The sequence below is a fragment of the Ovis aries genome, chromosome 18 (genome assembly GCF_016772045.2).
Source record: "Ovis aries strain OAR_USU_Benz2616 breed Rambouillet chromosome 18, ARS-UI_Ramb_v3.0, whole genome shotgun sequence".
Classification (NCBI taxonomy): Eukaryota; Metazoa; Chordata; class Mammalia; order Artiodactyla; family Bovidae; genus Ovis; species Ovis aries.
The window spans coordinates 31,126,820-31,154,318 of NC_056071.1; the positions used below are offsets into that span (position 1 = coordinate 31,126,820).

General features: G+C 45.7%; 1 protein-coding gene across 2 annotated transcripts; it reads right to left on the reverse strand.

Annotated features, from left to right (window-relative positions):
• Positions 1-8,608: 8,608 nt before the first annotated feature.
• COMMD4 (COMM domain containing 4) lies at positions 8,609-14,158 on the reverse strand. 2 transcript variants are annotated; one of them, XM_004017842.6, is made up of 8 exons: positions 14,101-14,158; positions 10,638-10,709; positions 10,361-10,426; positions 10,128-10,167; positions 9,722-9,841; positions 9,459-9,539; positions 8,976-9,152; positions 8,609-8,889 (listed from the first exon to the last, which is right to left on the reverse strand). In XM_004017842.6, exons 1-8 carry the CDS (start codon positions 14,101-14,103, stop codon positions 8,849-8,851), a joined length of 600 nt encoding a protein of 199 aa, XP_004017891.2. In that variant the 5' UTR covers positions 14,104-14,158; the 3' UTR covers positions 8,609-8,848. The 2 variants fall into 2 exon arrangements, with proteins under 2 accessions (XP_004017891.2, XP_042091154.1); XM_042235220.2 differs by lacking the exon at positions 10,361-10,426.
• Between the last annotated feature and the right edge of the window lie 13,341 nt (positions 14,159-27,499).

Sequence of the window (27,499 nt, forward strand, 5' to 3'; positions counted from 1 at the left end):
TTGCATCTCCTATATTGGCAGGCCGGGTTCTTTACCACTAGCACCACCTGGGAAACTCATTAGATAATACTTTTTACCAAACCTAGTAAAGTTAACAATAACTTTTTTAAAAAATACGTGTTTATTTATTTGGCTGTGGGGGGTCTTAGTTGTAGCATGTGGCTCTTTAGTTGCAGCATGCAGGATCTAATTTCCTGATCTAGTTCCCTCATCAGGGATGGAACCCAGGCCCCCGCTGCACTGGGAGCACAGAGTCTTAGCCTCTGGACCACCAGAAAAGTGCCCAACATAACATCTTAATATTATCTTATACATCCCATATTCAAATTTCCCTAGTTGTCCCCATAATGTCTTTTATAGCTAGTTGGTTCAAAGCAGAGACCAAACGAGGATTTTACGTCTCTTCAATCACTTCCAGTCTAGATGGAACCACCCTTCCCACCTCCTACCCACCTCACTTGCCTTTTTTTGGTCTTCATGATACTTACCTTTCTGAAGAGTCCTTTGAGATGCCCCATCAACATTCTGGATATGTTTGATGTTTCCTTGGGTGTTGTTAACTTGTTCCTCTGTCTCTAGTTCTCCCTGCACACCAGAAATTAGATCTAAAGGCTTGGAAGTGGAAGTGAAAGTCACTCAGTCGTGTCCAACTCTTTGTGATCCCATGGGCTGTCCATGGAATTCTCCAGGCCAGAATACTGGAATAGGTAGCCTTTTCCTTCTCCAGGGGATCGTCCCAACCTAGGGATCGAACCCAGGTCTCCCACATTGCAGGTGGATTCTTTACCAGCTAAGCCACAAGGAAAGCCCAGGAATACTGGAGTAGGTAGCCTATCCCCCTCCAGGGGATCTTCACGACCCAGGAATCGAACTGGGGTCTCCTGCCTTGCCGGCGGATTCTTTACCAAGTGAGTTATCAGGGAAGCCCCAGTATCTCCTAGATGTTGTTCTATACTCCAAATTGCATGACATTAGGAGACATCCAGCCTCTGGTTGTCTCACTTTAGTGGGAATGAAATTGATTACCAGTAAGGCTGTGACAGCCAGACTTATGTGTTGTAAAGGTATGTTTCATACCGTGGGACCACTGAGTAATCTATGGGGGGATTTCTGTTTACTTAGTTCTGCTTGTACATTGCTTTTTAAACACAATGTAGTAGTAGCGTAGTTGCTTGTCATGTCCAACTCTTTGCGACCTCAGGGTCTGTAGCCCACCAGGCTCCTCTGTCCATGGGATTCTTTGGGATCCTCCAGGCAAGAATACTGGAGTGGGCAGCCATTCCCTTCTCCAGGGGATCTTCCGGACCCAGGGGTTGAACCCAGGTCTGCATTGCAGGCATATTCTTCACCATCTGAGCCACCAGGGAACCCCTTAAACAGAATGTATTGCACACTTAATAAAGTACAGTACAGTGTAAACAAACTTTTCTACGCACTGGGAAACCAAAAAGTTCATGTGACTTGCTTTATGGCCATGCCCACTGTACTGCCGTGTTCTGGAACTGAATCTGCAGTATCGCCGAGGTGTGCCTGTACACGGAATCTTTAGTGTGTAGCCTTTTGTGTCTTCTTTTGTCCTCATAGCATAATGCATTTGAGATCCATCTGTGTTGTGATGCTTATCAATCCTTCTTATTGCCAAGTAGTGTTCCACTGTGTAGGCATAGCAGCATGCGTATCCACTTACCAGCTGAGGGACATTGAGTTGTTTACATGAGGTTATTCTTTAGCATCATGCAAATACCCAGTTTCACATCCCATCAACTTTTCACCTATTGGCTTTTTCATCATTGGTGATGCTTGCCTCAATCAAGTACTTAATTGGGAGCTACAGAATGGTGATTTTCTAATGCTGTCATTCCCTCCACATTAACTTGAATTCTTCTGTAAAGAAGAGCTTCTATTTAATTGATTAGGGTTATTTGGATATTATGAAATACTAAAAAGACAGGATGAATTCTGAAACACTTCTCTTCAATTATCAATTTTTAGACTAAGAATGTGAAGCAATAAAGTCCAATGGTGACAAATTAGGGTTGATTTTTTGCGGGGAGGGGGTTTATCTTTTATGGACTCATATTTTTTTTACATTCAATAGCTAAATCTGTTCCCTGCCAAATCTTTATCTTTCCCCCACTTATTGAAAGAGTACTGTTTTAGTCTTTCAGTTCAGTTCAGTCGCTCAGTCGTATCTGACTCTTTGCAACCCCATGAACTGCAGCACGCCAGGCCTCCCTATCCATCGCCAACTTCCGGAGTTCACTCAAACTCATGTCCATCGATTCAGTGATGCCATCCAGCCATCTCATCCTCTGTCGTCCCCTTCTCCTCCTGCCCTCAATCCCTCCCAGCATCAGTCTTTTCCAATGAGTCAACTCTTCGCATGAGGTGGCCAAAGTATTGGAGTTTCAGCTTCAGCATCAGTCCTTCCAATGAATATTCAGGACTGATTTCCTTTAGGATTGACTGGTTGCATTCCTTGCAGTCCAAGGGACTCTCAAGAGTCTTCTCCAACACCACAGTTCAAAAGCATCAGTTCTTCGGCACTCAGCTTTCTTCACAGTCCAACTCTCACATCCATACATGACCACTGGAAAAACCATAGCCTTGACTAGATGGGATATACAAACAGGTAAATACAATTTCTATTCTTAAGAAAGATTGGTAAAAGGCAAGTGAGTAAATACAAAACTACAATGCTGTGCTATGATAGCAATGAAAGGAGATTCTGTGATGACACAGAAGAGGGAATGCTACCTGGGTAACCAAGCTTATATTACACATTTGATGAGACTTGGAATTTTTTTTGTGACCGCCACTTAATTTGCATTTTGTTCCCTGTTTTTTGCTTTTGTCTTCTTTTTCTTGTCCTCATATGGGCTACTTGAACATCTTTTAAAATTCCAGTTTGAATTAACTATATTGAGTGCATTACATTGTATATAGCCTTTGAAGTGGTTGATGTAGGTATTACTCTATACATATATTACACGTGTGTATATACTTGTCACAGTTCACTGATACTGACATTTTATCAATTTGTGTAAAGTGTAGAAAACTTATCTCCTTTTTCCCTCACTAGTTTATAACAACCTTCAATATCTCCTGTACATGCATTGAAAACCACATCTAACAGTATTATATTTTGCTTCAAATATGTTGAACATATTTCAGAACACTCGAGAGAAGGAAAGTCTGCTGCACCCATGCTTTCATTCTTTCCATTATTCTTTGTTCCTAATGTTTCAAGATTTCTTCCATCATCTTCCTTCTGTTTAGAGATCCTCCTTTAGACTTAAATTTTTTTTATTTTATACTGGAGTATAATTGATTTACCATGTCGTGTTAGTTTCAGGTATACAGCAAAGTGATTCAGGTTCATATATATATATATATCTCCATTCTTTTTCAGATTCTTTTCCAATATGGGTTATTACAGAGTATTGAATGGAGTTCCCTGTGCTATGCAGCAGGTCCTTGTTGACTATTTTATATAGTAGTGTTTATATGGTAATCCCAACCTCTTAATCTATCCCTGCCCCCTACCCTTTCCCCTTTGGTAACCAAAACTGTATTCTCTATGCTTGTGAGTCTGTTTCTGCTTTGTAAGTAAGTTCATTTGTATCACTGTTTTTAGACTCCACACCTCAGTGCTATCATGTGACGCTTGTCTCTGTCTAACTTACTTCATTTAGTATAATGATATCGAGGTCCACCCATGCTGCTGCAAATGGCATTCCTTCATTTTTGTGGCCGGGTAGTGCGCCCACATCTTCATCCGCTCATCTGTCAATGGACGTTTAGGTTGCTCACTATCTTGGCCGTTGTAAGTCGTGCTTCCGCGTGCACTGGAGTGCATGTATCTTTTCAAATCATGCTTTCTTCCAGATATACACCCAGGAATGGGATTACTGGATCATAGTGTAGCTCTGTTTTTAATTTTAAAAGGAAACACCGTACTGTTCTCCATAAGTGTTTGTACCAATTTACTTTCCCACCAACAGTGCATGAGGGTTCCTTTTTCTCCACACCCTCTCCAGCATGTATTGTTAGTAGATTTTTTGATGGTGGCCATTCTGACTGATGTGAGATGCTGCCTCATTGTAGTTTTGATTTGCATTTCTCTAATAATCAGCAATGTTGAGCATAGCTTTTCATGTGCTTTTTGGCCATCTGTATGTCTCTGGGAAAATGTCTGTTTAAATCTTTTGCCCATTTTTTGATTCGGTTATTTGATATTGAGCTGCATGAGTTGTTTATGTATTTGGGGGATTAATCCCTGTTGGTCACATCATTTGCAAATATTTTCTCTTGTCTTTTTATTTATGGTTTCCTTTTAGCCTTTTCTTATTTTTATATTAGAACTGCTGGTGACAATTGTATTAGTTATTCCTCATCCGCAAATGTCTTGCTCTCCCCCTTTACTCTTTAAAATGTCTTACAATTTTGTCATTTTTAAAAATTGAAATATAGTTAATTTATATTATATTAGTTTCAGATGTGCAACATAGGGATTCAATATTTTTGTAGTTATACTCCATTTAAAGTTATTATAAGACATTGACTGTATACTCTGTGCTGTACATGTGTCCCTGAAGCTTATTTATTTTACACATAAAATAAAGAGGTTTGTACCTCTTAATCCCCTACTCCTGTCTATTCCTCCCCTCTTCTGTCTTCCCACTGGTAACTATTAGTTTATTCTCTATGTCTATGGATCTGTTTGTTTTCTTCCATTCATTCATTTCTTGGATCTACATGTCAGTGATGTCATCACTATTTTGTCTTTCTCTGATTTATTTTACTAAGCATAATACTCTCCTGGGTCCATCTATATTTTTGTAAAAAGCAAAATTTCATTATTTTTTATGGATTAGTGACATGTATATTATGAACATTGGGGTATGTGTATCTTTTTTAATTAGTGTCTTTATTTCCTGCAGATAAATACCCAGAAGTCAGATTGCTGGATTACATGATAGTTCTATTGCTATTTTTTTTGAGGAAACTCAATATAGCTTCCACAGTGACTACACCAATTTATATTCCTACCAACAATGAACAAGAGTCCCCTTTTCTCCACATCCTTGCCAATATTTTTATTTGTAGTCTTTTTGGTAATAGCCATTCCGACAGGTGGGAGGTGATATCTCATTGCGGTTGTGATTTGCATTTCTTTAATAATTAGCGATGCTGAGCATCTTTTCATTGCCGGTTGGCCATTCCTATGTCTTCTTTGGAAAAATGATTATTCAAGTTTTCTGCTCATTTTTCAATCGGGTTGTTTCCTTTTTTGATATTGAGTTCTGGGTGCATTTATATATTTTGGATATTAATCCCTTACCAGTCATATCATTTGCAATTATTTTCTCCCATTGTGTAGACTTTTGTGTCAGTGGTTTCCTTTGCTGTGCCAAAGCGCTTAAGTTTAATTATATGCCATTTTAAAATTTTTTCTTATGTTTCCTTTGCCTTAGGAAGAAAAAAAATCCCTCCCCCCAAATTGCTACAATTTATGTCAGAGTATTCTGGCTATATTTTCTTCAAGTTTTATCATATCTGGTCTTACATTTAGCTCTTTAATCCATTTTGATTTTTTTTTATGGTATGAGAAATGTTCTAATTTCATTCTTTTACTCACCCTTTACTCTTTATATATATCTTTCTTTCTTTGGCTGTGCTAGGTTTTACTTGCAGCATGCAGGATCTTTAGTTGTCCCATGTGGGATCTTTAGCTGTGACACGTGGGATCTTTAATTTTTATTATCTATCTATTTCTGGCTATGCTGGGTCTTCGCTGCTGTCTGGGCTTTCTTTTCAGTGTGCAGGCTTCTCGTTGCAGTGGCTTCTCTTGTTGTGGAGCACAGGCTCCAGATGGTGGGCTTCAGTAGTTGCCACTTGCGGACTCAGCAATTGTGACACACAGGCCCAATTTTCCTGCAACGTGTGGGAACTTCCCGGACCTGGAATCGAACCCATGTCCCCTGCATTGGCAGGTGGACTCTCAACTACTGGACCACCAGGGAAGTCCCCATGTAGGATCTTTAGATGTATCCTGGGAACTCTTAGTTGCGGCACGTGGGGTCTAGTTCCTTGACCAGGGATGGAACTCGGGCCCCCTGCACTGGACCCCCAGGGAAGTCCCTTGTCCTTTACTCTTGAGGTGACTTTCTCTGAATACAGAATTCTGGGCTGACGTTTCTTGTCTTTCAGGGCCTGAAACGCGCTGTGTTTGTTGTCTTTGGGCTCTGCGGCTTCTGATGCGCTATTCAGTCATTTGAATTGTTTCCGCCGATATGTAAGGTGTCATCTCTGTCTTGCTGCTTTCAGGATATGTTTTTCTTTTCTTTAGTTCTCAGAAGTTTGATTATGATGTATCTTGACATAAATTTCTTTAGATTCAACCTGTGTGGAGTTCATTCAGCTCAGCTCTATACATGTGTGTCCTTTGCCATGTTCTGGAAAACGTTAGTCATTATTTCTTTGGGTTCTTCTCTGCTCTACCCTCCTGCTTCTTACCTTCTGGGACTCTGACACCACGAGCACTGGATCTTTTGTTAACAGTCCTACAGGTCCTTGAGGCTCTATTTTATTTATTTTTTTGTTCTTGTTGTTTTCCAAGTTATCTTCCCTCTGTTGTTTAGACTGGGTAATTTCTATTATCCTCAAGTCCACTGATTCTTTTTTCTGTTGTTAAGTTCACCCACTGAGATTTTTACTTGGGCTATTGTAGTTTTCGGTTCTAAAATGTTTATCTTGTTCTTTCTATCTTCTATTTCTCTGCTGAGACTTGAGGCATTTTTAGGATGGCTGCTTTAAAATCCTGAGCATAGACTTGTAACATCTGAGACATTCTAGTGTTGGCATTTGTCTTTTTTTGAGTTGAAATTTTGTTGGTTTTTGGTACAATGGTTTTTAAAAATTGAATTCTAAACATTTTGGGCATTATGAGACTGGATCGTGTTTAAATCTTCTCTTTTAGCAGGACTTCTCTGACATGGTGCTAGTGGGGGAAGGGCTATGCCACCTCCTGCCAGCTTGGGTAGGGTCTAAGCTCCCACTCAGCCTTTGTAGGCATGGGTGGAAGGGGGACTGCGGTTCTATAGGGTGTGGCCAGAGGACAGCCCTTATTGTCTCTAACTTTTCTGTGCTGCCCGGCTGTCCTTTTCCTCGTCTACTGCTTAGAGAAAGCAGGCTTTTGTCGGGGCTTCCTTTGTGTGTTGGTGTTTCTAGGCGGTCAGCTTCTCCATCACTCAGCCTGGGATACATGAAACAAAAAGAAAATCTAAGGCACTTTTTGCTGTATTGTTCTTCAGGTCTTGAGGATCCTAGCCAGTCTGCTGTCTCATCACCTTTCGTAGTCTTATGTTTTATAAGAAGTGTCCAAGGTTTTTAGCTGCACTTAGTGGGAGGAACAGAGAAAAGCCCATCTGTTCCATTTCTCCAGAAGCAGAAGCCAGGAGGGGAGTCAGGCCTTATCTCTTTAAATTGTCCCATCTTTAGCCAGTGTGTCAAGCTGGCTCCTGTTGACATGACTCATTTTTGATAGTTTCCTTGGACCCTGAGATTTCCCTGGTGGCTCAGATGGTAAAAGCATCTGCCTTTGATCCCTGGGTCAGGAAGATCCCCTGGAGAAGGAAATGGCAACCCACTCCAGTATTCTTGCCTGGAAAATCCCATGGACGGAGGAGCCTGATAGGCTACAGTCCATGCCTGATAGGCAAAGAGTCAGACACGACTGAGTGGCTTCACTTTCACTTTTGGACCCTGAGATGTTCTAGGCTCCCCCTATACTCTCCCTGCCCTAGACCTGGGATCAGTCTTTTCTACAAACGGCCCTGGATGGCCTAAGACAGTCCTGGGAAGCCCTTTGTCTTAGTGTGTTCAGGCTGCTATCACAAAATACCATGGACTGGGTAGGTTAAATAGCAGACATCTATTTCTCACAGTTCCAGAGACTGCGAAGTCCACATTCAAGTCAGAATCAGGTCTTGGTGAGGCTCTCTCCTGCTTTGTTGGACAGCTGTCTTCTTGCTGTTCTTATATGGGCTTTCCTCCGTACATGTTTATAGCGAGAGAGTCTGTCTTCCTTTTTTTATAAGAGCACTAATCCCATCATGCAGGTCTCATGACTTCATTTGAACCTAATTACTTCCCAGAGGCCCCACCTCCTAAAACCCTCTCACTGGGGTTGGGGTTTGGACATAGGAATTTAAGGGTGGGGTCACAATCATCCAGCCCATTATCCCATTCCCCTTGCCAATGAGTGGTTCAGGCATGGGCCCTCTCTCTTCCTAGAGATGGCACAGAGGCAAAGGCTCTTCTCCTTTTGCTACTTGGGGCATCTGGTGTTGGGGCCACCTACTTGCTGCCAGCTTCAAGACAAGGCCAGCACAGAGAGGGCAGAGCCAAGAGCATCCTAGGACCAGGAGCTGGAGCCCTGATTCTCCTGTCTACAGACAAGCTGTCTCGTTTTGGTCCTCCTTCTGCCTCACCCCTGACCAGCCTCAGTCAGCAGCTGAGAAAAGAAAATGTACCATAGGTCAGCGTATCACTTGGTCTCTGTCACGAAAACCTCTGATCTGAACCCTAAAGAAATCACGCACACTTCTTTACACTTTCCACACTTCTGTTTATTCTCCCTTCTCTGGAAAACCATTGATAAGTTCCTTTCACAGGGGAGGGAAGGCAATGCTGGAAGTGTTCTCAGGATCCCAGGCTGGATTCTCAGGTGGTCACCTAGGAAGCCAGAGATCCAGGAGACCAGACCCTCAGGGTCCTGGAGCTGGGGCCGCCCCCTACTGAGAAGTTCGAGGGCAGCTCCACACGGGGCCCTGTGCTGTTCTTCTCAGCCCACGGAGTTCATCAGGGTTTGGGCCTGCTTTAAGTCTGCAGTGGGGAGAGGCAGGCAGGCAGGCAGCAGTTAGGCAGGACCTCAGGGTGCCCCTTACCCTCCCGATACAGCCGAGCCTCACCTGCCAGGAGGACCTTGAACTTGTCTGCTGAGAGGGACATGGCAACAGGCTGGACCGGGCCACCTGGGGCAGCGGCCACCTCCAGCCGCAGGTGGACCAAAGGCTCTTCCACGGTGCGCAGCAGGCTAGAGCTCAGGGTGTAGTCCACCCGCCAGCCCACGCCTACCAGCCTGTTCACTGTGAGACCGAGAGGGGCATGAGGTCACAGGCCGAGGAGCCAGGCGGCCCAAGCCCTCACCCCGGCTCAACCCTGAACCCTCCAGGGCTCTGTGGCCTTTGAGAAGCTCTCATCCCTCTGACCCAAGAAATCAGATTACCCAAGGAAGGTCTCAGAGGAGAGAAACCTGGGCAGGAGCCAGGAATCCCAGCCTGTGACTGCTTGACATGACGTGGTTAAGTATCCTTTCTGAACAAACACCTTCCAAACCACAGGCACCTTCCAGAATGAAGCCCAGACCCAACCCAGGCCCACCCTGCACTCACCCCGCAAGCTGCAGGCCCGCAGGCGCGCCTGCAGGGAGCTCTGCTTCTCCTCGTAGCAGCGACAGAGGCTGGCTGCGTGCTCTGGGGATGAAAGGAGGTCCCCTGAGCTAGCAGATGGGGGCTCAGGCTTAGGTGGCTCAAAGCGCAGGTCTCAGGCTCCTGGCCCAGAGAAGGCAAGGTGTGTCCCAGGGTCACACAGCCTGACCTCTGCCCAGCCCTCCTCGGCCTACAGGTCACCCTCCTGCCTGCCCTCATCCCCGTACCTTTGGGCAGCCCCAGCTGCTGCAGTTCGCTGGACAAGGACTCGCCATCCACGCTGTGCTTGGCCGCACTGGAGAGGATGAAACTCAGCACCGCCACCGTGGCCTTCACATCGCCTGACTCTGGGGGGAGCCATGGGTGGAGTGGGGGGGTGTCACTGCGGCCCCAAACACCTCCTGTGGCCCCACTATCTTCAGCTCAGAGTACCCAGGCCTCCTAAAGCCACGAGCACTGCCACTGCCCCACCAGGAGCTGGTGGAGGCCCTGGGGTGGCAGTGCCTTTCCTCCCTTATCTCCTCAGCTGGGGCCAGCAGGTCAGAGGAGGCTGGGAGGAGGGGCCTTTGTGCCAGGCCCCAGGCCGAGTACCCAGGGTCACCCAAAGGTCTGTGGAGCCAGTGGGGTGCTCACCAAACCTGGCGTCCATGGTGAGCTTCAGGATCTTCTCATACTGTGAAGAAAGGAGGCTCTCAGGGCAGGGCTGGTCCCCTACTCACCAACCCCCTGGCTTGGACCCTGTGGTAAGGACATGAGGTATCCAGGGAGGGTGGGAGCTGATCACCCACCCCCCTAGGTCTCGTGCACTTTCAGGGCAGTGGGGTCACCAGGTCATGGGACCATGGTGGGCAGGGTCCTGTACTCACATCAATCCCCTCTCCCAGAAGGTCCTTCAGCACCTGGCCGCACAGCAGCCTCAGCTTCACAGAGGACTGGAGGGGGAGGCCTTATATCAGTTAGACTGACCCACTTCACACAGGCATGTTGAGGGGCTGGCTACATGATCAGTCACACAGCATGTGAGAATGGCCCAAGAGGGCTGAGACCCCAACTCAAGAGTGACCTCACCACCCTCCACCCACCCAAGAGCCCCCAGGTACAATCCCTCCCTGTCCCCCACCCCCAAGATTCCGTGCACTCAACAATCTTGGCCAGCGTGCTGATCTCTGCCAGGACCCAGTCAGGACAGTCCAGGTCACCACAGAATCGGAACCTCTGCAAGAGAGTGAGGCAGGTGGTCAGGCTGGAGGGCGGGCTGACATATGCTCAGGTGTCTCCCGCGCTAGCTCCTCAGGGTCCCTGCTCCCTGCCAAGATGGATGAACTCTGGCCACTTGTTCTCCCCTACTACTAGGCTGTTTAGAGAACACTCTCCCTGACTCTTCCTGCCACCAAACCTTGTTCTGATGCGTGTCCCAGGCATGCACCTGTTCTACGGACATGCCTGGGTGCCTGCTCTGTGGGAGAACCCACTGTAAGCGCTGGGGGTGCCGCACGGAACACATGCCCCTCACCTGCTCTTCCTTTCCCCCTCCAGCTCCAGCTATACTGGGCTCCCTGTTGCTTCTATTGCAAATTAAACGTGGCTTGCTCTCTCATTTCACTCAGGTCTCTGCCCAAATGACACCTCTGCTGATGGGCTTTCTGTGACTATTTGCTTTCTTAAATAGCCCCTCACACAAGGTAGTTTGGAAAGGTCAGCAGATGTATTCATTATCTTGATCATGGTAATGTTTTCATGAGCATACCCGTCAAAACTTACTGAACCATACATTTACACATGCATGATTTATATTGATTTTAGCTCAAAGAAGCAGTTTAAACAGCTCTTCACCATCATGTTCTAGCTCCTTCCTTTTTGATCTCCACAGCGTTTATCACACCACATATCACATTTTATTATTTATCCAAGGTCTCTCTTCTGTTAGAATCCAAACCCACCCAGTCAACCACATATTGATAATATCTTCCACCCGCCTGATCCACTGTCCTTTGCCCTGTTTCTGCAGCAAAGCTCTAACGCACACAATGTACATGTTCATCTCTTCACGCCTCTACCTGCACTGCTTTCAGATTTTGGGAACAAAACCTGCAAACTGGAGACACAATGAATCCACGTTCTCCTGCTTCAGTCAGGCCCTCAAGGCAGCCCTATTAACTCGATGTCGTCTACTTTGCCCACTGCTCACTGTTCACTTCAGACCTGCTCCATGACCCTGCCACCTCCAGACCTCCTTTCTGGCCTGCCACCCCCTTGATCACATGTGACCCCAGTGAAGTCCTCTAGCCATGGTCACAAATGACTTTTGTCACTACACCTAGCCTTCCTCTTCCTTAGCTCATCCACAACAGCAGACACAAACCCATCCTTCTTGAAGCAACATACCCTTCCGGATTTCTCCCTCGGGCCTGGCCTCCATCTCATTTGCTGGCTCACCCCTCCCCACCCCCAGCCTCCCAATGGTGACCTCAGCAGACTGCCTGCTGTCATTACCCTGAGGCAAGGCACTGGGACCGCTGGTGAGGTGGTGGGGTGTTAGGGAAAGTCTGGGGCTTCTTTCCCTACTTCAGGGATTTTTACCTGTTTTGTGGCATGGACTCATTAGGCATCTGGTGAAGGCTTACAGGCCTCTCTCAAAACAATGTTTTCAAATGAATAAAGTACATAGGAAAAACTACACATGAAAGATACTAATTAAAAGTTATCAAAATAGGTAGTTCCCTGGTTGCCTAGTGGCTAGGACTCTGGGCTTTCACTGCTGTGGCCCTTGGTTCAATCCCTGATCAGGGAACAGAGATTCCTCAAGCCACATGGTGTGGCAGGGGAAAAAAAAAGTTATCAAAATATTCAAAACCAATCGGTAACGTGACGTACGTTTCAATTCAAGTGATGAAAGTGATTTGGAAATGAGCACAAATGTGTAAATAACACCAACAGCTGTGACATGCAAATATCTGATTTCTATTAGCGACAAAGTCAGAGGTGCTGCTAATAATACTGAGGTCTGCTGCCAACATTCACAACTGGAGGAAATATTAAATTTCAGTTTGAAGTTAGTGAAAACTGAGATAAAGTATTTTCCTAAGTTTATGGGCCCCTGACTTCTACCCGCTGGACTATTTTATCATCTCTGGACTTTCTCTGACTTCTACCATCTCTGTATTATTTACATTTTTACCATAAAAATGTGTTCCTTGTGTAATTTCTTAAAATACCAGCATTTCTCTAGGTTCTGTCCTAGGCCCTTTCTTCTGAACTCACTGTGGCTGAGACAGATCATCTTGCTGATGACTCCCAAATTTATAACTGCCATCGTATTGTAGATCTCTTCTGAACTCCAGACCCTTAAATCCAGACTGTCTCCTACCTGGTGCACCTGGGCGCTTAGAGGCCTCACTAAACATGTATCACAGTGACTGGTTCTCTTCCCTCTGAAACCTGCCCCTACCTGTCCCACCACCACTGAGCACCAGTACCTGGGAACCAAACCCAGCTCCCTCCCTCTCCCTTCTCCCTCATGCATTTAGTCTCTGAGCCCCACTGATCTCCACTTCCATCTCCACTCTCTCTCAAGTCACTACCACCTCCTGGGTGGGGGAGTGTCTGCTGCCCCAGGCTGTTCCCCTCTCCCTTTCTCAACAAATCAGCTGAAAGGCTCTTTCTCATTTCCCTACCGTCCTTTCTTAAAAGTCCAAACTCCTCTCAAGACCCAGCAAGCTGTGGTCTTTGCTTATCTGTCGAGCCTCATCGTTCACTAGCCTCTAGTTTCTACTCTTCCAGGTGATGAAATGCATTCATTCCTACCTTCCGAGCTCTCACTCACCTGAAGTCTTTGAATGCTGTCCCCTATCTGAAGATACAGCCTCCCACCAGCCCCTTTCCATGCCTCCCAATTCCTGATACACTAGCTGCTTTCTTTCTGCCCCAGCAAGCTTTCTTCCCGGCTCCCAGGCCCTCAGGTGATGTCATCCTTGGGAAGCCTTTTGGCACTATGCACAAGGTGAGTTTAGTCCCTCCCGTCTCAGGTCTTAACTATGACTGCCCATTTTAATTGGCAAGCCTCCAACTCTGCCCTTCCCTCCTGCAGCCCAAGTGCTAGTGCCTGGCACAGTCCCGGTATACAGCAGGCACTCATAATCTGTTAAAGGAATGAAGGAATGGAGAAGTGGAGAAGTTTCCACCCCGTATATATTCCTTTCTGCCTCTGGGAAGAGCAAAGGGATTTCCTAACAATGCAGAAGACTGAGCGAAATTGTGAGTAAGTTTTCCTCCAAGCTCTACAGGAAGGCTGGGAGGCCCGCCTTCGGGACGTCCTACTCAGGGGCAGAGAAAGGCCTGCAGAGACAAGCCCCAGCTCCTGCCCCCGAGAGTTCGGGCCCTTCCTTCCAGTCAAGACACTCCAAGCCTGCCGTCCCGCCCTGCTGGAGGAGGACGGAGGGAGGCTTTTCTTTACCAGACCCTCGGCTTTAACGACTGCACCTAAGTGTCTGCTCCGCGGCCCAGGCAGATTTCCCATTTCCTTCCCCCAGCAGCGGCGGGGGAATTTGGGGCTCCTACCATGCCCGCCCTCAGCAACCACAACCTCGTATCAACCCTCATCCCTCACCATTGCTCCAGGAAGCCCGCGCCCAGGACTTTCACCTTCCGCTCGCGCCGAGTCAGCTGATGCAGCCGTCACGTGACGCTGGGGCGGGGCTTCCTGGGATCAAAGCGGGAGCCAGTCGCCTAGCGTCACGGGAGCGAAACACGGAGTCCCTTAGTCAGTCCCCAGAACCTTTCCCCGGGAAGGACCAGCGCCAACCCCCAGATTAACTGAAAACAGAACCAAAGCAGCAGGAAGAGGGAGTGGAAGCCGTTTAATTTGTTCTCTTTAAGGCAGAGGAGGCCTTCCTTTCTGCAGTGGTATTCAGGTCGTTTCCAGGTTTCCCATCTGTAAGCAGTGCCCTTACTATACAGCTGTGGGTTGTGGCAAAAGATACATTTGTAAAACTTTATTGGAATAGAATGCACATACAGGAAATTGTACATAGTACAAATACAGAGCTTAATGAATTTTCATAAACCGTACGCCCCGTGTAACCAACACCCAAATAAGGAAACATTACCAGTACCTTAGATACCTCCTTCAAGTGCCTGGTAGTGCCTGGGTATTTTATTTCATTTTGATGAATCCCTTTAGTTGCATAGCAAAAAGCCTGTAAGAGTTGACATGCTCAGAATGCTTTTGCAGCTTCACGAACATCAGCTGTTTATCTTAATTTTTCTTAATCTAATGGGAGAGAAAAAGGTTGCTTTAAATTGTATTAGTCTGCTTACTGGTGAGCTTGAAGTAATGAACAGACCAGGAAAACTAAGTTTCCAGTATTCCCTTAAATAGATAAAAACAAACAAAAGATAGCAACAACAAAAATACACTAGACTATAAACTAATGACCAAAAAAGAAATGGAAAACTGATTTCTCTCTTCAGTTCTATGCCTCTCACCTATACAAGTAGGCCCTGATTGTTTTTTTGTTGCAGCCTTTCAAGCTGTGAAAGGACAGATAGAGTCCATGACAATTAAACCACTTCATAAATAGAAAGAGATGGAAAGTTAATTCTTGCTAAAATTGATCACACTTAAAAAGATCTTTTTAAAAATCATAAACATCAGTACAGTGAAATCAATAGCGTTGCAATATACCATATCAGAAAATTTTTTTCTTTTAAGAGGACAAGAATAGTTCCAAAAGAAGAAATGAATTGACACACTTAGGAAATCATTATTAAAAAGAAGAAAAAAAATTAGTAACAGATGAAAACTGCCCTAAGTCGATAGGGTATTTGAAAGACAAAACAGGAAACATCAAACAGACGATTTATTTAAATGTGGAAATAAGGCAAAAGGCAGATGGCACATCCTTTTAATGTCATACTGGACATTTGTTTCACAAACAGATTATTTGACTATTTAGACCAGTAGTTATCAAACTTTTAGAGTGTTTAAGAATCACCTGCTGGGCTTGTTACAACAGTACTAGGCTCCACCCCCAGAGTTTCTCTAATTACTTAGCTCTGGAATGAGACCTGAAATTTTGCATTTCCAACAGGTTCCTTGGTCTGCTGAGATTTCCAGTTTGGGGACTACACTTTGAAAGCCACTAATGTAGGAAAATGTACCTGAGAAATTACATATTAACTCGTGATTTTCTGTCCAGTAGAAAAGATAACCCCAAAGATTACAATTTTATTGCCCCATATGTAATTATCAGGGTTTTGTCTCTCAGCACACACTTTGAAATGCCTTTGCCTGTGCACTAGAAATACTTCTCAACACAGACATAGGAAACAGACTTAAGGACACAAGGGGACGGGGGGAGGAAGGAGAGGGTGAGATGTATGGAGAGAGTAACATGGAAACTGACATTACCCTCTGTGAAATAGATAGCCAATGGGAATTTGCTGTGTGACTCAGGAAACTCAGACAGGGACTGTATATCAACCAAGAGGGGTAGGGTGGGGAGGGAGATGGGAAGGAGGTTCAGGGGGAGGGGAAATATGTATACCTATGGCTGATTCATGTTGATGTATGGCAGAAACCAACAAAATTCTGTAAAGCAATTATCCTTCAATTAAAAAAAACTTCTCAAAATGTTCCTTGGGGACCTTACTGGTGGTCCAAAGTTTAAGACTCTGTGCTGCCAATGCAGGGGGCGTTGGTTGGATCCCTGGTTGGCAACTAAGGTCCCACATGCCACGTGGCCAAAAGATTTTTTTTTTAAGTTCTTTGAATTAGCTTTACCATCTTACTGTTCCCTCATTAATTAAATATTTGACATGCTTTCCTCCACTTGTATGAAAGTCATGTGTTTCACTTTTTTGCAAATTAAACTTTGATACAGTATACTGGTATACTAGCCCTGGACAGGAGTACACAGATACTATATTCTAATACTAGATGTATCCCCTTACAGTCAGGAGCAGTAATGCACTCTCATTATCACCCAACATTATCCTAGAGGTGCTATGGCCTGGGCATCTCAACTGGGGGTGATTTTCCCTTCCGAGGGGATATTTGATAATGTCTGAAGATATTTTTAGTGGTCACAACTATAGAATGCTGGCATCCAGAGGACAGAAGGCAGAGGCCAGGAACACTGCTAAACAGCCTTCAAGGCATGAGATAGTCCCAAGTAACAAAGAAAAGATGGCCAGGTGGCTAGTGAAGGGTGCTGGAACATTGCGTATAGACCAGGCTCTCCAGACCCACCTGGGGCAGCAGAGTCAGAAGCCCACAGGTGAACACCTGCTCACCCCAGCCCCACACACCCCACAGGTAGAGAGAGGAAGGCTTCATAAGGAGGTGGAGGCAAGCAGGCAAGCGGGGATCTCAGCTGTCTGCCTGAGAGAAAGCTCCAGATCAGCACTGGGAGGGTCAGCCCACGTTCCTGAGCAAGGAAGGGATTGGTCCTGGCCAGAACTCTGAAACCCTGGCTAGTTGGAGACGCCCCTCTTGCCCCACAGATCATCAGGGGGGTCCTGTCCAGCCTCTGGCCGTGAGGTGATGATTTGGCTTCTAATGCCGAGGCTCACCTTGCCTTTATCTCTCACCTGCCACTCTCGTGCAGCCCGGCGTTGAAGGTGAGTGTCTCTCTGAGGCGGTCTGAGGGGCTGGGGGCGCAGGCCCAGGGTCAGTGGCTCGGGCTGGATCAAGGGCCAGTCCCAGATAAGGCCCTGTGCGCCTTCACCCTCAGCCGGGGCTCCCCACGCTGCACAGCACAGCCGCAGCTGTGGGCCAGGGGGACCCCAAGAACCAGGGACTGACCTCACTGAGACTGGCCACTCCCTGCAGCCCCCACAGCAGCTCTGCACTCCCTCTCCAAGCCTCACACAAGTCCCGGGTCCATCCAGTCTGCTGCTCCTGACTTCCAAAAACACTGGGTTTTGTGCTCCCTACCCCTCACACCAGGTTCCCTGCCCAGGAGGCTGCTGAAAGGGGAACTGGCTGCACCTGCTGGAGAAAGGCCTTAGGAAATCCCCTTCTCTGGGATTCGTTCCACCTTCATTCACTTCCCAAATGCTCTTTTTCTCTATGCCAGGCTCTAGGGTGATAGGTCGAGCAGGGTGTGTGCCCTGAGGAGTTCCCCTCTCTTTAGAGACAGACAGACAGACTCTCAGGCCTTGGTTGTGTGGGCGCCCAGGATTGGGAAGGGGAGGGCCTCACCCACAAGAGGTGATGGTGGGTGTGAATATGGAGGGCGTGAGTGTGACCACAGGCCAAGGGTGTCCAGGCGAGCTCAGCTTGTGAAACTGGGGTGGGTGCAGGTGCTGCTCTGTCTGGAAGGCCTCCTGGCCTTGCCAGCAGTTGGCCCTGGCTGGATCACAGGTAATGGCTTCAAGCTGATAATTTGTGCTCATTCAGTCGTGCCCAGCTCTGTGTGACCCCCTGGGCTGTAGCCCACCAGGCTCCTCTGTCCATGGGATTCTCCAGGCAAGAATACTGGAGTGGGTTACCGTTTCCAACTCCAGGGGATCTTCCCGACTCAGGGATCGAACCCACTTCTCTTGTGTCTCCTGCGTTGGCAGATGGATTCTTTACCGTGAGCGCCGCCTGGGAAGTAATACTTAGTACATTCGAATTACATAAGTAAACATGATAATTGTAATAAATGACAAAACACAGGACTTCTCTGGTGGTCCAGTGGTTAAGATGCCACGATGCCAATGCAGGGGGCACGTGGTCGATCCCTGGTCAGGGAACTAGGTCCCACATGCTACAGCTAAGAGTTCACTTGCTACAACTAAGACCCAAGTGCAGCCAAATAAATAAATTAAGGTTTTAAAAAGAGAATCTTGGAGAGGGGCTGCTGAGTGAATTAACCGTTGATCATGCCTACATGATGAAGCCTCCATAATGATCTGCGAACCGCAGAGCTACAGGTTGGTGTGCTGGGAGGCGGCACACCCCAACTCCACTGGGACAGAAGCTCCTGTCTTTGGAACCTCCCAGGCCTTGCCCAATGTGTCTCTTCATTTTACTGTTTAACTGTATCATTTATCATGTTCTTTGTCATATAGCAAAATTGGTGAGCATAAGTGTTTGCCTAACTTGTGTGAACCATTACGACAAGTTATTTCACCTGAGGAGGCAATTGTGAGAATGCTGATTTGTAGCCAACCTGGACCTCCTGTGGGTGGGGGGCGGGCAACTCTTTGATGATTGGTATCTGAGGTAAGGGGAAATCTTGGGGACTGAGCCCTTCTCCTGCATGGTTTGGAGCTATCCCCAGGTAGACAGTGTCAGAGCAGAACTGTAGGACATTCAGCCAAGGGAGTGGGTTGGTGAGGGGAGAAACCCACACTTTTGGTGTCGGAGTATTCATTGTATGGAGGAATAGTTTTTCCTTTTAGTCTTTATAAACATAACCTTTATAAAACAGTATACCATATTCTATTTTGGAAGCTAAGTTTTCATCCAGCAGTGACTAGTGGCAGGCTTTGAACAGGTTAGGAATTGTGCAGGCCCTGCCCTGGGTTCCAGCAGGGATAAGAGCACTATAAGCGGAGTCTGGCCACATTACTGGGTGACCTTGGCTGAGCCTCTACCATCCTCAGAGCCTCCATTTTCTTGGTCAGATTAAGAGTGTGGGTAGTACAGGGTCAGTGTCTGAAAGACAGAACTCCGTATAAAGCTGGGCAGGCTGTGCACTGCACAATTTTAGGAGAAGGAGGGGTATTCTTGTCATAATATGTGTGAAGGGAGCCCCCGTGCTGAGGAATAAATGGGCCCTCCCCGAAATGTGGTGTGTAAACCTGTTGGCACACAAGATGATTTTAGGTGTTATGCAAATGCATTCCTTCTTACAGTTGCTTTCTATTTGTAGTAAATGATACCGACATTCTGCTTGAAGAGCTTGTTAAACCACAGTTTTGTTTGTTTGTTTTGGTCTTGCCATGCAGCTTGAGGGGTCGTAGTTCCCCAACAAGGGATTGAACCCTGGGCCCTCAGTAGTGAGAGCACTGAATCCAACCTCTGGTGTGCATGCTGAGCCCCTTCAGTCGTGTCCAACTCTGTGCGACCCCATGGACCATAGCCCACCAGGCTCCTCTGTCCATGGGCTTCTCCGGGCAAGAATACTGGATGGGTCGCCATGCTCTCCTCCAGGGGATCTTCCTGACTCAGGGATTGAACCCATGTCTCTCACATCTCCTGCACTGGAAGGCAGGTTCTTTACCACTAGTGCCGCCTGGGAAGCCCCATAACTGCTGGACCACCAGGGAATTCCCTCCCTAGAGCTTCTGATCAGTAGATCAGAGGTGGAGCCTGCTGGACCACCAGGGAATTCCCTCCCTAGAGCTTCTGATCAGTAGATCAGAGATGGAGCCTGCTGGACCACCAGGGAATTCCCTCCCTAGAGCTTCTGATCAGTAGATCGGAGGTGGAGCCTGATGATTTGAATTTCGAGCATGTTCCCAAGTGATGCTTTGCTGCTGGTTCAGGGACCACACTTTGAGGACCACTTACCAAATTGTTTTCTTTTTAATACAGTTGTTTAGCTTTTAAAAATGAGTACATGTTCAACATCACTAACCGTTAAGGAAATGCAAATTCAGACCATGGTAAGAGAACACGACATACTTACTAGAACAACTGAACTAAAACGAGGGGAACTGAAAAGTAATGACCATATAAATACAAATAAAACTATCTGGCATATGCGTCTGGTGGAAATATAATGTGGTCCAGACATTCTGGAAAACAGTTTGGCAGTTTCTTTTAAAAACTAAACATATACCTTAATATGACCTAGCAATTGTACTCCTGGGCATTTATCCCAGAAAGATAGAAACTTACATCTACACAAAAATCTGTATATGAATGTTCATGGCAGATTTATTTGTAAGAGCCCCACGCTGGAAACAGCCAAATATCCCTCAAATGATGGCTAAGCAAAGTGTTTTACAACCATATTACAAACTACTCTTGTTCACCTTAAAAATAAAAGGTAGTTTACTAGCAGAAAATGTGTTTCTTTGGAAATGGCAAAGGAACTGAAATTCTGGATAAGCAAGCTACAGCAAAAGGCATAACCAAGTCCAACAAAGAAAGAAGTTGAGAGGATTTGTTTTGAATGAAAGTCCATTGGAGAAAACTGGGGGTTCAGGGTGATGATGGTTTTCTGTTTGGCCGTTGCTGAGGTAGTAAATTTCTTGTAGAAGATGCAATGTACATCTTTTCCCCTTGGGGTCAAATTCACCCAGGTCCTGTAATAGACATGGAGTGGTACTGGGCAAGAGCTCCCTCTTCTGGCCTCTAGACTCCATTTTAGTGAGGTTTGCAGGCTCAGTTGCTCAGTCATGTCCAATTCTTTGCAACTCTGTGGATGGTAGCCTGTTAGGCTCTTGTGTTTATGGAATTTTCCAGGCAAGAATCCTGGAGTGGGTTGCCGTTTCTTCCTCCAGGGGATCTTCCTGACCCAGGGATCAAACCCACATCCCTTCCACCTCCTGCATTGACAGATGGCTTCTTTACCACCATGCCACCTGGAAATCCCTTTTTTACACTACTCAGCAGTAACAAGGGACAAGCTATTGATACATGCAACAACATGGATGGGTCTCAAAGGTATTGTTCTGAATAGAAAAAAAAATGATCTCAAAAGGTCACATCACATATGATTTTATGTAACAGTCTTGAAATGACAGAATTATAGAGGTGGAAAAAAGATCAGTGGCTGCCAGGGGACAGGGATGGTGGGAGAGGAGAGATAAGGTGTGACTATAAAGGAGAAGTAGAGGAGCTCTTTATAGTGGTGGGATAGTTCTGAATCTTGATCATAGGTGGTTACATGAATCCACATGGGATAAAATGATAGAACTATACCTTTAGCATTGTTTGGATATTGTATTACACTTATATGTAATCACTGGAGGAAACAGAGAAGGGCACACAGAGCCTCTCTGCACTATCTTTGAAATCTTTGAATCTGTAATGATTTCAAATGAGTTTTTAAAAAATGGAAAATAATTTGTCGTGGTCCCTGTGTGGGCTGGAAAAAAAATTTCCAGACACGAGGCAGAACAAGAACAGACTGGAATTTGTTAGAGCTGGAGAGGCTGTTAGAACAGCATGTTGGCTCAATGCAGAGCCCTTTTGTGGGCTAGGAGCCAATTCTTATGGCTTCAAGACAGAAAAGTCATTCTGGAAGGGTGGCAGTAGGTGATTAGTTATGATACTGTAGGGGGGATATTCTATCTAATATGGAGTCAGGGAGCTGGCTGGTTGAGATCATGAGGCTCAGGGCAGTAGTTGCTATGTTGCTGTTCAGTCGCTAAGTTATGTCCAACTTTTTGCCACTGAGAGGGTAACAGGCAGGAAGGCCAGGGGTCTCCAACTGGAGGAAATAGGCTGCAAGTATCAGACAGTTTTTATTTCTCCCTTAAGCGGCAGAAGGAAACAAACTACAAGAGTCAGATTTTTTTCTCTTAAATTTCTGTGTTGCCATGACAACACCTGGTTCCACCTGAACTTTTTTCAGACCTTGAGCTAACCAATGCGTTTTTCTTTTGGAAATGTTTTTCTTAAGCTATGTTCATGAAACTATGTATTTGCTTTTGGAATTTGCTTTTCTTCAAAATGATTCTACCTAAGACTAACTTTTTTCTTTTCTCAGATCTTGGGCTCTTAACAGCTCAACAAACCAGTATTCATATCAATTGTTTTATGGCTGGGGAATGACACACCTCATGCCGTCCTATCTTAAAAATGCATATTGTGGGAGAGGGGCCTGGGGAAACTCCGTCAACCTTGAGGTGTCTCTCTTATCTGATTAATAGCTTTTTAACAGATATAAACGGCTAAAGACTAGCAAGGGGGCACTCTTTCTGCCCTCTTCTGACGTCTATGTCAGAAGCTTTTCCTACCTCTTTTATACTTTACTAAACCTTTATTACACAAACGCTCTGAGCGATCAAGCCTCATCACTGGCCCTGTATTGAATTCCTCTCCTCCAGAGGTCAAGAATCCAGGCAGCGTCTTTCACAGCTCAGCAACAACCTTTCGTCTTGGGGGCTCGCCCGGGGTTCTTCAGGACAAGTTAAGGACGCTTGGAGCTCTAGTCCTTTGTTCTCCTAGCAAACACATTTTCTGCTGTATTTTACTAACTCTATGCTGTGCTTGTGTGTGTGATCGATTAAAAGAGAAACATATGTGAACCAAGGGCTGTGTCTTAATCTGCGGTTCTGAGGTGACCTCATACGGTTTATGGCAGAAACCCTGTCAGGAAATTATACCGACCTTCTAATGTCAAGAGGCACCCAGTGTCTCCTTCGGGGAATGGCCAGAGATGGACGAAGTGTGTGGGCTGAACTCTCCTTTCTCGGTCAAACTTTCCAGTCTCTCTGACTATTTCATAACTTCCGGGAATTAGAACAAACTACTAACCTACTCTGTTGGATCATAGACTTTCAAGGGACTTGTGATCTGTGTTGTTACTATGTACTGTTACTTAGGTCCCAGGTTTAGACTGGTAATCAGGAAGCGCCTAGTCTCACTAGGAGCTGAAAGGTCAGAAGCTAGATGGAGCTCTAGCTCCAAGAGCATCTCTCAGGTTGAAGGTTCCTCAGGAAGTACAGCGGGCTTCTTCCTTTGGGAAGGGTAGCTCTTAGTGGATCAGAGGAGACTCTAGGGTGGCTTTTGTCCCTACTCCTTAGATATCCTTTCTGTGGAATCTGTAGGAATACTGGTGTAGTGACGCTCAGAAGGAACATATTGGTTTTATGTTTGTACCCATCTTATTGTAGTCAGAAATATATTCAGGGTCGTGCAGACACTCAGGAGATGAATGTTTCCCCCACTGGTCTTAGCTTGGGAGGCATTTCGGAAGGTCACTCTGATTGCACCCCGGGTGGTATCAGAGACACACAAGGTTTTCATGCTGAGGAGCTGGACATTGGTTTGGAATGCCATCAGGTCCCCCAGTGCACCTCCACTCCACCTCGGTGGTAGAGCCGGGAGGGATGAGTAAGTCACCTGTGTTGGTAAGGGGCAGACTAAGTCCGACCAGGGAAGGAAAGCTTCAGTGTAAAGTCTGTCTATACTCCCATCTAGAGCAGGGAGGGATGCCTCTGGTAGAAAGATGGCACTGATCGCTTTTTTTCCTCTCTTACAGATGGGAGCTAACAATTCCAGCCTTGCTCCTTTGAACTGTATCCTGAAAAACTGGGATAGATTTGATCCCTAGGGCTTAAAGAAGACACGCCTGATCTTCCTATGTGATACCATGGCCATGGTACCCATTGGATGATGGCGAACGGTGACCAGTTGGAGGGTCTCTTAATTTTAGTAACATTCTACAATTCGAACAGTTCTGTAGAAAACAAGGGAAATGGGTAGAAGTAGCATATGTGTCAGAGAAGGCGATGGCACCCCGCTCCAGTACTCCTGCCTGGAAAATCCCATGGGCAGAGGAGCCTGGTAGGCTGCAGTCCATGGGGTTGCTAAGAGTCAGATACGACTGAGCAACTTCACTTTCACTTTTCACTTTCATGCATTGGAGAAGGAAATGGCAACCCACTCCAGTGTTCTTGCCTGGAGAATCCCAGGAACAGGGGAGCCTGGTGGGCTGCCGTCTATGGGGTCGCACAGAGTCGGACACGACTGAAGCCACTTAGCAGCAGCAGCATATGTGTTGCCCTTTTTCTCTCTGCAAGACATGCCAGATTTATTTCCTCAAGGTATAGATTTGGGCATGAAACCTTCAGCTCCCTTCTGTCCTCCTACTTTGCCCCCATATCTGGGGCTCCAAACTGAAAGTCAGGGAACCCCCCCCCCCTCCGCCGCCCAGGAAGGGTTGCCTTGATCTCAGTAAAAATCCAAACTGAGATTCAAATTGCCAGAGTAGAGGGCCAAACAACGCCTGTCTTAGTAAGACCTCAAACTACTCTGGTTTCAATAGAAACCCAGGCAGTCAAAGTAAGAGAAGCTCAGACAGCAAAAACTAAGGGTGAAATACAGGGTGAGATGGAGGACAGGAGACAAAGAGATAAAGAAAAACAGGCTTCTCCAATCTATCCCTGGGATCATATATGCTGAACAGCCAGAGAGGCTGGGGACCAGCCACACAAGCTGTTGCCTCTTCATGAAGCATCCACTGTTTGTTTCCTCCTGCCACTTAAGGGAGAGATAAAACATGTCTGACACTTGTAGCCTGTTTCCTCCATTTGGAGACCCCTGGCCTTCCTGCCTGTTACCCTCTCACCACCCCATGGACTGCAGCATGCCAGGCTTCCCCGTCCCTCACTATCTCCTGGAGCTTGCTCAAACTCATGTCCATTGAGTCGATGATGTCATCCAACCATTTTATCCTCTTGTCAGCCCCTTCTCTTGTCCTCAATCTTTCCCAGCATCAGGGTCTTTTCCAATGATTTGGCTCTTCTCATCAGGTGGCCAAAGTAGTGGAGCTTCAGCGTCAGTCCTTTCAATGAATATTCAGGGTTGATTTCCTTTAGGCTTGACTGGTTTGATCTTCTTGCTGTCCAAGGGACTCTCAAGAGTCTTCTCAAACACCACAGTTTGAAGGCATCAGTTTTTTTGTGCTCAGCCTTCTTTATGATCCAACTCGGGGCTTTTCCAAGGTACTTTTTCCCCTAAGTGGTCCAAGGGCATGCAGTCTTTCAATGAATATTCAGAGTTGATTCCCTTTAGGCTTGACACGTTTGATCTCTTTGCTGTCCAAGGGACTCTCAAGTGTCTTTGCCAGTACCACAGTTTGAAAGCATCAGTTCTTCAGTGCTCAGCCTTTTTATGGTCCAGCTCTCACATCTGTACGTGACTAGTGGAATGTAGTTGCTATGGGACTTGGTTAATTCCAGAGATTTTTGTTTAAATTCTGTCTTCTAATTCTCATATCTCAGCCATTTATGAGTCTGCTTGTGTTGACTGGTTTTTCTCTTAATTTTAGGATACATTTTATTGCTGCTTCATACATTTAGTAAATATTTCTTTATATGGTGGACTTTGAACATGCACTGTAGAGATTTGGCTTGTGTTATCTCACTCTAAATACGTTGAGTTTTGTTCTGGTCAGCAGTTAAATTACTAAGGAATTAACTTAACCATGTATGTCATGGCTTGGCTTTAGGTTTTGTTAGGGTGTGTCTTTTCCTATTTTGTCCTTATTCCTAGGGAATTGTCCCTACTCCCAAAGTATAGCCTTCAAGTCTCTCATGTCAGTTTATGGGATTGTCCTTCCTTGATGCTTTCAGAAAGTAATTATATGATCTCCACCTAATTTACTATAGCAAATGTCATGTCCAGGCTTCAGGGAGTCATTCTAGCGGGATGTTGGAGCTCCAGATGTTGTTGACGGATATTAAGTTCATGGGAGAGTGCTCCCAGGTAAGTAAATTCTCATGTCTTCTCTTATACTTCCTCTCCCAGATTCTTCCAGTGCATAATAGCTCCTGCAACTCTTTTGGTAAATAAATGGTTTCATCTGGAGCAGGAATGTACATTTGATCTTGGGCCATGATGGGGACTAACTCTAGGTATTGGTCTGGTGGCAGTGTGGGGCAGCAAAGAGAAGGGGACACATTATCATTCTGTAAGGGAAGATTCTACCTCGGGGAAGTTCTTTGCCTAGTCTCCAGGCAGCAGGAGGCTGCTCTGCTTACTAAGGTTTGAGACGAGGGGTTTTTATAGCCTAGCCTGTTCAGGGAAAACTGGAGGTTCAAGTTTCTTGAGTGTATCCATTCAAATTTTCCCATAGCAGTAATCTGAATCCCATTACTTTTCTATCAGGGACCCTGCCTTTATGGTAGGAGATCAATTATGGTTGGTCATACAGCCTCCTTTGCAGTTCTGCCACCCTTATGATTCAATTCCGTGTCTGATTTTCTGCCTATTCTACTCTCCAGGAGCAAGAGAACAGAGTTTTGAGGAGCCACCATATCATTTTCCACAGCGGCTGTAGCACTTTACATTCCCACCCGCAGTGCACAAGGACTCCAGCTTCTTCACATCCTGAAAGGGAACTCTCCTACACTGTCAGCGGAAACTGTAAATCAGTGCAGCCAGTATGGAAAACAGTATGGAGTTTGCTAAAAAAAAAAAAAAAACAACTAAAAGAAGTGTTGCCATATGATCCATCAGCCCCACTCCTGGGCATATATCCAGAAAAAAAATTTAATTTGAAAAGATGCATGCACCCCAGAGTTCACAGCAGCACTATTTACAATAGCCAAGACATGGAAGTAACCTAAATGTCCATCAACAGATGAGCAGGTAAAGATGCTGTGGTATATACATGGGATAGAGTACTACTCACCCATGAAAAAGAAATAATGCCATTTGCAACAACGTGGATGGATTTAGAGGTATCACAGTAAGTGAAGCAAGTCAGAAAGAGAAAGACAAATGGCATATGATATTACTTATAGTGGAATCTAAAATATGATACGAATGAACTCATTTACAAAACAGAAACAGGTTCATAAACATAGAAAGCAAACTGACGGCTCACAAAGCAGGGAAAGGTGGGTAGGGATAAATTAGGAGTTTGGGATTAGCAGATACAAACTACCATATATAAAATAGATAACACCGTGCTGCATGACTGTACTGGACTATTCCTTGCTGGATAGCACAGGGAACAAGATTCAGGATCCTGCAATAAGCCATAATGGAAAAGAATATGTATGCATATATAACTGGATTGCTTTGCTGTACATCAGAAACTAACACAGCTTTGTAAATTACTTCAGTTAAAAAAAAAAAATTACCCGCATCCTTGCCAATGCTTGCTGTATTAGGGTTTGTTTTTTTTTTTTTAATAACAGCCACCCTAATGGGTGTGTGTTAGTTCTCTTATTATAGTTTTGATTTGTGTTTCACTAATGATTAGTGAGGCTGAGTATCTTTCATATACTTGTTGGCCAATTGTATATGTTCTTTGGAGAAATTTCTATTCAGTTCCCTTGCCCGTTTCTGAATCTGGTTTTTGTTGAGTTTCGGGAGTTTTCTATAT

Coding starts and splice junctions, on each gene's coding strand:
- COMMD4 (XM_004017842.6), bottom strand. Junction 10,427..10,637: donor TCAGCACGCTGGCCAAGATT/GTTGAGTGCACG, acceptor CTCCCCCTCCAG/TCCTCTGTGAAGCTGAGGCT. Junction 10,168..10,360: donor TTCTGGGAGAGGGGATTGAT/GTGAGTACAGGA, acceptor CTTTCTTCACAG/TATGAGAAGATCCTGAAGCT.